Source organism: Charadrius vociferus, unplaced genomic scaffold (genome assembly GCF_000708025.1).
Source record: "Charadrius vociferus isolate BGI_N301 unplaced genomic scaffold, ASM70802v2 scaffold259, whole genome shotgun sequence".
NCBI lineage: Eukaryota > Metazoa > Chordata > Aves > Charadriiformes > Charadriidae > Charadrius > Charadrius vociferus.
The window spans coordinates 4,178,787-4,193,060 of NW_009661368.1; the positions used below are offsets into that span (position 1 = coordinate 4,178,787).

The 14,274-nt window shown below is 49.1% G+C and overlaps 1 protein-coding gene across 1 annotated transcript in view; it reads right to left on the reverse strand.

The window, feature by feature from the left end:
- The window catches only part of LOC104293977 (BPI fold-containing family B member 4-like), a 14,143-nt gene extending 786 nt beyond the window's left edge, over positions 1-13,357 (reverse strand). Inside the window, exons 1-15 of the mRNA XM_009893532.1 lie at positions 13,246-13,357; positions 12,387-12,501; positions 11,748-11,852; positions 11,327-11,482; positions 9,811-9,874; positions 9,322-9,385; positions 8,815-8,906; positions 7,519-7,692; positions 6,689-6,742; positions 5,869-6,036; positions 5,690-5,757; positions 4,291-4,333; positions 3,694-3,757; positions 3,243-3,319; positions 2,823-2,976 (exon numbers count right to left, since the gene is read on the reverse strand). Of these exons, the coding sequence (XP_009891834.1) occupies positions 2,823-2,976; positions 3,243-3,319; positions 3,694-3,757; positions 4,291-4,333; positions 5,690-5,757; positions 5,869-6,036; positions 6,689-6,742; positions 7,519-7,692; positions 8,815-8,906; positions 9,322-9,385; positions 9,811-9,874; positions 11,327-11,482; positions 11,748-11,852; positions 12,387-12,501; positions 13,246-13,357 (1,510 nt within the window). The remainder of the gene's footprint in view (positions 1-2,822; positions 2,977-3,242; positions 3,320-3,693; positions 3,758-4,290; positions 4,334-5,689; positions 5,758-5,868; positions 6,037-6,688; positions 6,743-7,518; positions 7,693-8,814; positions 8,907-9,321; positions 9,386-9,810; positions 9,875-11,326; positions 11,483-11,747; positions 11,853-12,386; positions 12,502-13,245) is intronic.
- Positions 13,358-14,274: the final 917 nt, after the last annotated feature.

Sequence of the window (14,274 nt, forward strand, 5' to 3'; positions counted from 1 at the left end):
GCTGCCTTTTCCTTCTCGGGTCAAACAGACCCCTGGGACGGTGCCACATCGCGGATTACTCTGTGGTGTGCCAGCAAAATTAATCCTCCCCCCGCAAACCAGAATGCACACAGAAGCGCTGGCCAAGAAGTGTGGAAAAAAAAATGAAAAAAGCTGCTAAACTTTACTTGCCGTACAAAAGGTGTTTGCTCAGGAAACAGAACAAAACCTTGTACAAACGAAGCCCGTTATGCCAACCTGTGGGCAAAAAGGGTGGATGGAGAAGCCAAGTCCCATCAATCTGGTAACCCTGAGATAGCACAAAGCAGCTGTGAGCGCAGGGCTGTGGGGCTGCTCATCCTGCCCACCGGGTAACAGGGCCCCCCAAAACCCCGCTCTGCTAGCGCCACGGCCATACCGGCGTCACACACGAGCAGCGGGGTCTGAAGGTCCCTGCTCCTGGCCCACAGGCACAGCCCAATGGTCCACGGCGTTCCCTCTTTTTCACACCTTGCTTCGCAGAAACTCCTCACCCACATGGTTTAGCCAGGGCTGCCGGCAGCACGCTGCTTAAGCAGGGAGTGCCATCACCACGCAGGAGCATCCCTTCTGCCTGGGGACAAGGCAAGGTCCATGTTACCATCAGCTGAACACCCTTTGGAGAGCACGGTTTCACCAGCACCACCAGCCTGCATGGGGCTGGGAACTGAAGGAGCCATTCAGACTCGCTGAAACACCATCTTCAGTGTTACCATGTACTTCAACCCACCCAAAACCCTCCTGCCGTGACACAAGACACACCAGCCCACGTGATGATGGTGAACAACACCCTTTGGCCCAGAACAGGAGAGCTGCGGGCAGTTTGCATGAACCAGGGCTGCTGACAGATCCAGAGCGTCTTCTGCTGCGTTTGGTGATTCCTCTGCAACATCTCATTATGATGCTGGAAATTAATGCAACAACCACTGGCTTTGGCCTGGCAGATACTGAACTATTCATACGTTCGTGCAGAAATGCAGAACAGGATATTGCCCCTGTCCGCTACGTGATTGGTGCCAGACTTCTTCCATGCATCACCCATGCTTGAACAGTGACGTACCACCATTAGCTTTGGGGACACAAGCAATAAATAACAAGTGATAACATCTAGTGCTGGGAAAAGCAGGTATTTGAGAGGCCATTTAAGACCTCAATTTTATTTATTTTTTACCAGGAATCACTTGTTTTTCTGAAATAAAAAATGCCCAAATTCTTTTTCCCGGGTGTCGTGGTTTAACCCCAGCGGGCAGCTAGAACCACACAGCCGCTCGCCCACCCGCCCAAGCTGTGATGAGGGAGAGAATCAGAAGAGTAAAAGTGAGGAAAAACCGGTGGGTTGAGATAGAAACAGTTAAATGGGTAGAGCAAAAGCCGCACACAAGCAAAGCAAAACAAGGAATTCATTCCCATGGGCAGGCGGGTGTTCAGCCATCCCCAGGACAGTGGGGCTCCATCACATATAACCATTACGCGGGAAAACAAATGCCATAACTCTGAATATCCCCCTCTTCCTTCTTCTTCCCCCAGCTTTATACGCTGACCATGACGTTATATGGTATGGGACATCCCTTCCGTCAGCTGGGGTCCAGTGTCGCAGCTGCGTCCCCTCCCAGCTTCTCGTGCCCCCTCCAGCTGTGTTAGAGGCAGAAAAGGTCTTGAGTGCTCAGCAACAACCAACACCATTACTGTGCTACCAACAGTATTTTTCATCCCAAATCCAAAACATAGCACTGCACCAGCTGCTAAGCGAGGGAGTTAATTCCACCCCAGCCGAAACCACGACACTGGGACATACGGAGACCAATGGACGGTTCCATCAGTCTAAGGAGACACGGACTGTTGCAGGCAGATGGGTGTGCTCCAGTGTCACCATACTTCCCAGTTATCTGGTAATGAGGTTTTCCCTTCAGATTCTATTAGGAAATGCTTCGTGACCTTTGGAAATCTGTTTTCATTCTGATTTCTGCCTGTGACCTAGCATTCGGTCAGCAGGTTACCTGAGCCAGGAGTAGCCACTGAATAGCCAAGTGTTTTTTTCTCAGGAAGCTTGAGCGGAAAGAGTTTTCAAACCAAAAACCAAAATATCAGTTGTCACAAAGGAACCAGGTCCCATAGCAGGAGGCAGGACAGATACTCTCCCTGAGAAGCACCAGAAACCAGAACCTCATTTCAAGCACTAAAAAAGTAGGAATATTTATTAAAAGAGTTAAATGACAAATGTATCCTGAGCTGCCGCTCAGCACTTCCTACCCTTCTGAACGTGGATGGTGACATTTACTTGGAAAGACATATGCAACAAGTTCACTTTTCCATTATACCACGAACAATTTTCCCTCAGAACAAATTTAAGAATTCCACTGCGGCATCACATGCAACTGCTGTAACTGTGACCCCAAAATCATGCTAATTTCTCTAAATAAATATTTGTACACAGAGCTGCCTATCAGGTTTTGGCTTGTGCAAGTATCTTAGTACTCACACAAACCAGTTAACTTTAAAGTGTCTTAAATGTTACCAAGAATATCGAATCAAGTTTAGAAAAGAAAAGTAGATAATGCTGGTCTCGATGCTCCATCCTCGCTGGTCTTTCTTGCTCTTTCTCTGCCCAGAAAGACTCTGTGCCTCGTTCTCCCCAGCTCACACCAGAATCAGCAGCAGGCCCTGAAGAAGTGCAAGGAACGACATATCCATATTATTTCCCAACTTTGAGGGATGCTGGTTCACAACAGCTTGTCAGCAACACACAGTGAACAGAAAACCCTCCTGGAAAAACCCTCAAGTTTGTCATAAGGAAGGCACATTACCCTTTGGGAAATCTGGGAGAATATCCCAGCGCCTCTGGGACATCTCCAGGATGCACAGGGCTGGAATTCGGTGTAATTCAAGGCACTTTGAACAGCCACTCGAATGGGCTTGCCAGAGCCCCTGGACCCACATCAGAGCTGCTCTCACAGAGCTCTGCAGAAAGGAGAGGCAGCCTGGACGGGGGAACCGGGAACATCGCTCATTGCGTACCTGGTTTGATAATACTCACGGGCATGAAGTACTCAGGCAGCATTTTCTGACCTGAAGGAGGTCAGACAGAGCAACCCTTTCTGGCCTTTCAAGGCTTAAAATCTATGGCTCTTGCACACCAACCCACCGCTGGCAGGGTCCTGCTAGAAACAGCCCCAGTGACCTGCACCGGTGCCTTGCAGGAGGAAATAGCCCTTCTGAACACTTACCACTAATATCTGAATATCCACCTTTATTAAGGGAATGTCCAGCACATTTGGCAGAGGCATCCCGATGCCCAGAGCACCTGCAGGAGACAGACAGGTCCTTACACACCGCCGGAGGGGTGAGTCCACCTCCCACCCCATGCCAAAGCTGCTCCTGGCAAGGGTGAAGGGAGCAGAGCTGCTCAAGAGGCACAGACTGCAGCACCACCACGCACGATGCGTTTCGGCTTTCTTTACGCTCTCTGCCGCTGACTGCTGCCAGAGCCCTTAGGACTGAAGCTGGGGCGGATGGTGTAAGAATAAGGTTGGGACTTTTAACTACAGCCTCAAAATGGGAACTGCAGACCTTCAATCGCTCCAACTCTCCTGCTACAGCTTTCAACCACGCACACGTATCCCTCTCCCCTCCTCAGTCAAAGCACTCCCAATGCTGCCGCTATCCCGATCACCTTACCATTGATAAAGGGCAGTAACGTTTCCACCAGCAGACTGTTGCAGTGTGGCTTCAAGACCGAGATCTGAACCAGAGAAGGAACGAGCGCGTGAGCGGCGCTGCCAGGCACATGCCAGCAGCAAGCGCAGCCCAGCGCTGCGGCTGGAAGCCAGCCAGTCCTCAGGACTGGAAATCACTTCCCACTGACACAGCAAAAGAACAAATAGTCCCTCTTGTCTTTAAAGCAAATCTACTTTTCTTCCTCAATTTGTATTTGGTGCTTCCTTTTGGAAACCAACTACCAGGTAAAACTCCTGCTGGAGCTCTGTGTAAGTTTTGCCAAAGCACGGGTGAATAAACAGACTTCAGGTTTATATTTACATTATTAGAAAAGGCAGAAGGGAAAAAAAAAGAAAAGCAACAAAAGAAGAATTGCTGTGACCTACAAAGTAGAGCAGCTAACAACTAAAACCATCAGCAGGTGTAATCCATCACAGCCAGGACACGTTACAGCATCACACAGCGACCACGTGTCTCCCTCCTTCCCCAAAGCCACAGGGCACAGCGCTCGGCCGCTCCACGCACCCGGTAAAGCCTAGACTGGTGCGAGAGACTTACGTTACTGATGCCAACATCAGAAGACTCCAAGGAGAGGGAAGTGCTGCTGGGAAAGGGAAATAAACAGCACGTCAGACACCAGGGCACCGGCCAGAGCCCACAGACCCCGTTCGCGAAGCCCCTGCCACCTCCCACTGCAGCCTGACAGCCCGTGGGCAAGGCATCCCCGAGAGCACCTCCAAAAAGGGATCGCTTTATTGTAACACAAGAAGCAGGCACTGCCACACTTGCAAGAGAGAAAAGAAAAGATGAAAATAAAAGCTTAACCTAATTTTTATTTGCTTGTAAACAAAGCAGCACTGTAACAGGGCACACACCAGCTCCTGGCTTCCCCCTCCCTCTCCCGTGCCCAGGCAGTTATTCACCTTAGGAAAGGAGTCGGCTCCTGTTTGGCTGAGAGCAGAGCTTCTAGAAAAAGCATCCAGTCTGGGTTTAAAGATCACAAGCTCTGGAGAATTTGCTACAGCTCCTAATCTGTCATTGCAATCACACAGCTATCTCCGTAGCTAAAACGTATGCTTTATTTCCACTTTGAATTTCTCTTTTCTTCTTCTATTGAATCTTGTTATATCTTTGTCTGTTGAATTAAAAGCCCTTTGATGCATTTCTATTCTCTATATCGCTGCATACAAGCTATGCCAATGTTGCTTCTAAATCTAGCTCTTTGACAAGCTAAACGGCTTGAAATCCTCAAACCTCACACTGTAAGAAATGCTTTCCAATCTTTAATCATACCTTGACTGGCATTAATGAGAGTACTTTCCTTTGCTCCTTTATCACTCATGTCCGACATCAGACATTTCAGACTACTGCCCAGGATCAAAGTCAAGCTGACAGTCTTACAATTATTCAGGTTAGCTCATTTCTCTCTCATAAAACTGACACAGACTTTTCCTCCAGTCTCCTAAAACTTTCCCGCTGCTGTAATGTTTCCTGAAAGCCGGCGATACCTGTCCGCCTCGTGCCATCAGCCAGCTATGAAATTCTCAGATTCGGGAAATGAAAGGTCTGTTTTACAGACACTGAAAAACATTGCAAGTTGACGGCTCCAGAGGTAATGCTGCACTGCAAAGAATGTCACCAGCCTGGAAGAGGGCAGCACTGCCCAGCTTTGTCACAGCCGTGTTTGTGTGATGCTCCTGTCCCTTCTGCAGTAGTTCGGGCAGCTCCAGCAGTGTTGTGTCACTGAGGGACACGCTGTTACTGCACTTGGAGCATCCCTAATGAATTCCGGCTGTCCTGCTCTCTTCTGGCCACTGCTTCCCAGAAATCTGAACCTGTACCCTGAGCTCCGGGACAGCCAGAGTTTCCCAGGCTGAACACCCTGGGCTGTCTCGGGGAACGCTGCAGCGGGCTTTGCTTCGAGCACCCACATGCAGCCGCTGTGAGGACAGCCTACCTGCCCAGGGACAACGCCAGCACCAGTCTGCCTCCAGCAATCGACACGTGGGCGTTTAGACCAAGGTCCTGCAAGCAGACAGGGAGAGGATCAGCCTGTGGAGACGTCCCCATCCCCGCTGCCAGTCCCTCGGCTGACTGCATGCTTCACCAGTTTGAGGTCTCTACATCCACACTTACAGCCTTCAGCAGCAGGAGGTTGAGGATGGATCCATCTAAACGCTGAATGAACACCTGAATCATGACCAAAAGCTCAACGGTGGCTTTGTTTTCTTCCAAGAGGATGAGCGGGTTCCCAGCCAACGTTAGCTTAATGTTCAGAGGACCGGTCTCATGGCAGGCGGAGCACTGTGGGAATTGAGGACATGTAGAGACCTGCACCCTACACGCTGGCCAGGCAGGGGACCGGCAGTCCTCCGGTGGACTCCCACAGCCCCATAACTCTGTAGGGCCTCCCCCAAGGTCACACAGACCTTGGACAAGCCAAATTTCCAGAGCAAATAGATCCAACAGCACAGGTTGGCACTCCTTGCTGCAGGCAGTAAGGGGCTGAGGAAGCAAAGGTGGACACTAAGGGGGCTGTGGCCGTAAGAGGGTGCCAATGGTGCCCAGGAAATGGGATATGACAGACATTTATCAGGTCTTTCTGTCAATGGCTGTGAGCTGCCAGAGAAGACATTCCCCTACTTAGGGTGTGGGAAAAGGTTGGCTACAGCTGATGGCACACAGGAGAGCGATCACCGAGCAGAGGCTGCCAAGGGCTGGACACAAACCTCCCCGTTCCCATCACTCGTTCCCATCAGCCGGTCAGGCAGCAGGGCAGCCTCAAGCAATGCTGGCACAGCATGACCATGGTACACACTCAGCATGGTCAAGAGAAGGGGAGCAGAAGACTGGAGACCTTTGTCAGTAGCCTGCCAGCACGTCCAGGTGCATCACTTGGATGACCTCGGACCTGGTGAAGCTTACGCAAACCCTAGCACCAGCAAAAGTTACTCACCCCAGTAGGAAAGAGGGTCGTGATGGCTTCTTGCAGGTTGCTGGCACCAGAGAACTGTGGGAACAAAAGCGCAAGCAGCACCGATGGGCACTCCAGCCAATTTCAGCAACAGCCATCCTGTTGGGGCCACCCCCTCCCACTTGTGTCCCTGTTCCCAGCCAGCTTGTTCACACTCCCGGGGCCAGTCCCCGAGCTCTCATTCACACTCTGTCCCCAGTGAAGCTCCAGACAGCTCAGTCACACACAGACCTACGTTAGAGCAGCACCCTGAGCCCTCCACCTTCTCCATTGCTCCCCAGCTGCCTGGGCGACTCCTGGTCAGTCGTTAAGGTGAGAGCAACCGGCAGTGGAAGTTGTAAACTCAGAGGCTTTCAACATCTGTCAGTTTGTAGACCCCTAATATCCCCCCACGGTAGTGCAGATTGCAGGTAGAGAAATTGCATATGCCTAGAGAATTGAATTGCATATACAAAGTTCCTTTTCTCAGTGACATTTTGCAGACTCCTTTAAATGGATTTCAGACCTCCAGGAGTCCATGGCATAACCAGTACACAACTGGTTTCAATAGGTGTCTCTGGGGATGCCCGTACAGAAACAAGAATGGCTGATGGTTGCAGACGCTATTATGGCATTCTGAAAAGAGCAGCAAGGAGGCAGCGCTGGGGCTTGAGCGTCTGCAAGTGAGCAGATGCACACACAGACCCCAGACCGGCTGCGGGCTGAGCGTATGTGTGCCGTGAATGCCATGCTCCCTGAGCTGAGCTAAGGTCAGGCTGACACACGTCCCTTGCCACCTCCCCGGGATGAAATACAGGTGCTGCTGCACTCACAACGTCTGGCGTGCAGGTGAAGGTCTGTGGTGGCATCTGGATCAGGAGGGACAGAACTGCATTGAGAAAGCTCTGACGCAGTCCCAAGACGAGAAGCTTGTCCAGCAGCGGAGGCAAAGCAGAGGCGGATGAGTCATGGGGGATGATGCTGCCTCCCACCTGCTTCACCACACCCTGCAAAGAGAGGTGACATGGATGTTAAAGCGATCCTTCAAAGCCTCGAGGCATGCCCAGATCCTCGAGACTGAGAGTGCGGGGTCCGTGCAGCTGAAACAGCCCTCCTCTCGCCAGCAGCTCAGGGAAAGCATTGGACTTGGAGCAATTCCCTCTATATTAAAGAGACAAAAGGAGCTGATAAAGATCCGAGTGTGTAACTGAGGCCTTCTAGACTAATAACACACTTTGTCCAAATCACAACTCACTCCTGCAGTTCATCCTGGAGATTTCACTCCAAGCACAGCCGAGCGGGGGAGGTACTGCCAGCCCGGTGGTCCCAGCCCTGCCTGCCCTCCCTCCAGCGCCCAGCCAGGCACCAGCCATCCTCAGACTCCACAACAAACTGGCGCTAATACCGTCTCTACTTGCTAAGGAGACCGACTCTGACCATCTGGGGGCGGTGGGGGCAAACGCTAATCCCAATGAAGCATCTGCACCAAAGCAAGAGCAGCAGCGCTGATCATACAGACTGCAGGGGTTGGTATTAGCCCTCGCTATTCTTTACTGCTTATGGAACTCGATGATCTTCAAGGTCCCTTCCGACATAAACCATTCTATGATTCTATGTCCCAGCTGCTTCTTGTTAGCCACTTTCTTTTATTTAAGCTCTCTTCTTTGAAAGTACTGTTTGTTTTTTGCTGTTTGGGTTTTTTTTTTCCCCCAGATGAGACGCAAGTAAAACACACATCCCTTAGCTTGGTTTAGCATTCGCCCACCGTAGAGACTGAATCGCAAAAGCAAAAAAAGCAGTAACACGCAGTCTGCAGGCGGAGCGAGGGAGAGGATGAAAACTGCCGGTCCTAACAGTTACGAACAGCAGACACGCAGTCTCAGGCTGTCTCAGGGTAAGTTTGCAAACAGAGGAAAAGAGGGCTTGAAGAAAAGTACACACAGGCGCTTAGTGGTGAGTTGGATAAGGATCTGGATATTTAGGTAGCATTTCCAGAAGAAGTCATTAGCCCAGTTCCTGCATGTGGTTGTACTGGAAGGAGAAAACTGCTCCCGTGGGACGAGGTGAAGTCTGAAAGGCACCATGCCGCAGTCACGCTCGCAGGGTCTCGTTACCCAGTGTTAACTTACGTCTAAATCCAACCCAAGGAACGAGCTAGAGGTAAATGGGAGGCTGGCCAGGTGGTAGTGAATCGTTCCTACTGTGCCGACTGGGATCACCGCTTCACAGAGAAAAAAAAAAGATCATTGCAACATCAGGAAATAAACAGCAACACAAACTCCTCCCCTGACCCCACAGGCCCCCAGGCAGACCTCACACTCCCAAACCAGGTCCCGAGCATCCATTTCTGTGGGATGCTTGCTGCTACTCAAAACAGTCAAAACATCCCCAAATTCAGCTTCAAATATAATAAGCTAATATAAGAGCATCAAATATAATAAGCTAAATCCAACGGTGATGTATAAAAATGGCGTAAGGAGGGCCAAGGTGCAAATGGTTCATTTGGACTGCTCAGGTGTGAATTCAAGGTTCAATAACAGTCCTGCAGAAGTGTGGCTGGACTGGACATGGGAAAGGGCACTTCCCACCGCAGGGAATGTGGGGAAGCAGCACCTGATCCTCCAAAAGAAACGTACCGTTGAGAGTGCCCAGGAGCTGGATGTTCGCAAGATTGATGACAATATCAACTACTGGACACAGCTGCAAGACAAAGCAGAAATGCGACTGCTCAATCCCCCTTGCCACCCCTCTGCAGGGAGCCGTCACCCTACAACCTGATCAGACCCACTCCACTCCATCTAAATCCCCAGGGAAAAGAGTGCTGCGCAGCATTAGGCAGCAGCCGGGATGCTGCGAAGGACTTGGGGGCAGTGGAGCATCCCTGGAGCTGTGGTGCCACACCAAAGGGGACTGCTTTGATCTGGGGAATATTTCAGGCATTGCCCTGCAGGCAGAAACACGCCGGGAGCAGCCAGGCTGGCCACCGGCATCCCTGCGGAGCAGCACATGCCAGCGATGTGGGAAAACAACACAGAAAGACAGTGCAGCTTGCTGTGACCTCGTAACGTGTTGTTTCCGATACTTCTGTGTTTCAGCTATGAAAGGAGGGCAATCGTCAGGCTTACCAAACCGGGCAGAGTTGCTCTCAGCTTGTTAAGCACTATGTCATTTACTGATAGGGACAGTAAGCTGGAAAAGAAAGAAAAAAAAAAATCCAATCACTACAAACACAGCTCCAGGATAGGAGACCAAAGGATGTCCAGCCTTCATTTCACATACTACCATGTCCTTAGTCGCCCCGTCAGGGACACTGCTGCAGCTAATACTGGCAAGAGCAGGGGGTGTGCAGAAGGCAGGGAGGGCAAGGAGCTGCTCGCCTCGCCGAAGGGAGAATTGGGCTAATTTCTGAGAATTGAAGGCTTCAGCACGAGGGGTGTGCAGACATCATTGCAGGAAAGGAGTGAGCTTCTGGCAGTGTAACCTGAGTTTGGTTGTCTCCCTCTGGTATTTAAATCAGTGCTGTAGTTAAGGAAAGGTGAAGCTGTTATAAAATACCTCCATGTTTGTTATGGCGAACAAACAATTTACATGTAGAATAACAAGAGAAGAAATTTGCTGTGTAACATTTCAACACTGCTGCTAAATAGATCACTCTGGGATGTGTGATGCCTGCAGGCAGTGCAGAGCCATTTACTTTTGATAATCAATATATTTCTGGACTATTGAGTTAGAACATGCGGTGGCACACTCGGCAGGTCACAGACAGCAGGAACTCATCAGGAATTCATAATGCATCTCATTATTTATGCCCAAGTTCTGCCTGTAGACACATCTGAGGAACTGCCATGAAGCCAATCGCACACATCCACACACCCTCTAACCCCACGGGGAGCTCACTTCCTGCACACCATTACTTTAGTCCCGCTAAAACTTAAAATATGACCCCCCAGAGTGAGTGAGTCGTGTTCCTCTGTGCATTTACACAGAATTTTTCAAACTAGCTGCAGCACTGATGGAAATATAATGCATAATGCAAAAATTAATTAGGAGAAATTCAATGAACCTGAAAAGTGAGTAATTCAAAAGCAATAAAAGAAAATATTTCCCATGATCAATTTACTGTTGCATTCATCAACACGTAAAGTCAGCAAATTCTTTCTGCCAAGTATTTAATAAGACTGAGCAAGAGATGAGACATTTGCATGGAACTACACACATCCACAGCAGTCAGACCAAAAGTCCATATGCTCAGCATCTTTCTGTGACAGCAGCCAAAGACAGAGTACAAAACCAGGGCTGGAAATGGTGCTGTTCTCCTAGACCCCTATTATTCCTACCCTTTCCATATCAATTCACAAGCTAAATCTAAAGAAAGTGCACTGGAAGAAGTACCAAACCTCATTCTTCAAATCTTAAAATTTCCATGAGCAAACAGGGCAAATTAACCTTCATCTTCCAGCAACCAAATTTTTTGCCAGTTCCACTGAAGCAACTGACTTTGGCAATGGGAAAGAAATTACTTCCCTGAGGCCTGGCTCTGTATCAGCTGAACACCGTCTGTGTCCTGGCAGACTGTCTAGATCATTGGATAAAGAGAAGAGGATAGCACGCAATGGAAAACATAAATCCACGGGCACTTACCCAGAAAGGAGCTTGATCTTTATGGCACCAAAAATGCAGAGGCAGTCTTCAATGACGACCTGGACTGTGCCCGATTCAAAATTTGTGCATTTAATGTTTGCAGTAATGTTCACATCCACTAAGATATCAACTAGATCTGAAAGAAGGCCAACCAAGCTGAAAAAAATAAATGGGTTGAACAGATTTCATCTCTCAGCCTGCAACCAGAGAAACTCAGCAAAGGCAGCAGCAACAAACTGCACCTCCACCTCCTGCCATTCACTACAAATGCCATAAGCCATCTTTTGGTGCCTGTTCTGCTCTGTGACTTTATCATAGGTAAGAAACACCCAGAAAAACATAAAAGATGCAAAATGTCACACAATACGAAGCCTGCAGATAGGGTTTTCCCTTAACAGTGACCACGAAACACCACACTCACCAGTTGCCGCTGAGCTCCAGCTTTGCGGCGATGGTCAGCTGGACCCCGATTCCTGGCGGCAGCACCACTGTCAGCTTGGGCAGCCAAACCTTGACAAGGTGCAGTCTGCAAACAACGGCAAAAGCTGGCACAAATTAAAAGCATCCTTAACTACTAAGCAGCTGTATGCACTGAGGAACCTACAGCACCCACATCACCACAGCCACCTCCACTGGAGACATGAGTATTACAAGCAAGAGATACCAGCGCCAGGATGAGAGACTGAGTCTGCAGCTGAAACCCAAAAGGCAGCAACCTCGCATCAGACTGGGGTGGAAGTTGACTGCTTCCACCTTTATAGAGCAATCAACTTTTTCTCTCTATGGCACCTTTCTCTCTCTCTCTCTCAGTGCTGTTAAGCATCTCAGATATCAACAGCAGCATCAGAGCCATCATTCTGCATCTGCATCCACAGCCTGCAGTGCACTTCATCATCCACCTTGCTACCACACAGAAAACTTTTATCGGGTCAGAATTTCAGCATGAAATTAAAAGGAGGGTAACTACTCGGGCCAATCATGCCAGCTGCAGCCCAGCTTTTGTTGCTTCAGAATTGATGGTGAAGGTGCACTCATAGAGAAGCCCTTCATCTCCACTTACCCAGTGATGCTGGTGGGAGAGTTCAGCAGACCCCCATCACCCATGATGTTTGGGAGCACAAGGCCCTGCAGGTGCTGCTGGAGAAGCCCGTTCTGAAGTATGGCATCTGAGAGAACTGGAAAACATCTCTACATGAGGACCAGCACTTGCAGCAGCGATCTCTCTCTACTCGGTCAGATCTATCCTGGCAAAGGCATCACATAACAAAGCCCCACTGCTCCCCAAAACTCCTTATAAAGTCATTAACTGTCTCCATGCAGTCAAATCACACAGGGGGTGATATTTTAAAAGGCGCACCAAACTGAAGAGGCCTTAGTGAATTAACGAGGAGGCGTAGCAGTGGAGAGTATCCCAAACTTCCAACTTAAAGATTACAGTACAGTTGTCCACTACCAAAAATGACAGCAACTGCCCTCAGTGGTTGTGCTTCAACTCACAACTTGTTTCCCATTTGTAAAGTAGTTTTGTTTGTTTGTTTGTGTTTAATAGAAGCAACTTGTAACAAGACTCTTTTTTTTTTCACTGGAGCAAATATTAACATGGCTGCTAAACTTCACAGCAGTTGTTTGCCAAATATCAGATGCTCCAATATGGAAATGAGAAACAAAGACAAAAACCGGAAACAATCCAGATCTAGCCCTGAAATTCTGTATGGCTGTTTGGTGCTGAAACGTGTCCCAGTTCTGGAGGAGAGAGATTTCCCTGACTCGTGAACCCAGCGATGTCTATCAGAAGCTCTGAGCAAAGTCTGCAGCCCTGAGGAACTATAAAATAAAGATGAAGATGCTCAGGAGGTTCTACTCCATGTTACGGTCCCACACAGCTTTCAAAACAAACATAACTCGTGTTTTCTAGTTACCCCTCTGCATTGCCACTGGACTGACGGCGCAGGACAGACCAGACAAGACTTCTTGAGAGGGCGAGAGGAGGCCACAGAAAAAGACGATTCCAAAAAGCTTCAACATCGTCATCTCCAGAAGACTCCCCTGCTGGCAAGAGAGACATCAGAGTGAAAAGTGGGGGAAAAGCCTCTAAGAAGAGATCCCGGTGTCTTTATGAGGAAAGAACCAACCAACCCTAACCATTCTGTGATTCTGTGAGGTTGAGTGAGAAATCCCTCCTCAAGTAAGACTCTGCTCAAGCTTGAGGCAGCAGCACCTTGTTCACATCCGCACACAGACAGACTTCAACTGTGAGTCAATAAAAGCCCTTTCCTGGTCCTATGTGACTGGCCCAAAATATTCTACATGTTCACACAAAAGAAAGCCAGACTGCTTTTCCCCTGAACTGATGTTTAGGCTGTCATTATTTCTGTATCCCTGAGATGGAAAGTTACACATGTTTTGGTAAGGGTTTTTGCCAAGGGAAGCATCTGAGGATTACTCTTGTTCTAACTTTCAAAAGCAATAAGCTAAAGCTGAAGTGATAAAAATAAGCTAGCTACACATTCCTAATTTAACAATTATTAACATAGATTTAATTATGAAACGACAGATATAGGCAGATGATTAGGAGCTTGGTGCACAGCTAAATCTCACACTGAAGAAGCCGAGCGTTCGGCACACTATGTGCATCCTTCCAAAGCTATAACGTGATGGCACCACTACCACGCACGTCTCCCTGCCACCACGCAGTCTTCACCAGCCGAGGCTTTGATGCACCGATGATGTTATTACCTGCATCAGCTGCAGCCAGCTGGGAAGGGCTCTCGGGTCTCCTCAGGTTCTTTTGGAAGTCGTCGAGACTCTATGTTGTCCTCCCTTTTTTGCCCCGTCACTGAGATGGATGAAGTTGCCCTTATATAAAAACTGCAGCCAACCAGACACACCTTTTCCTCACAACCCCACGTCTCATGAGCAGGCATCCCTCCACACTCTTGTTTTTTGCA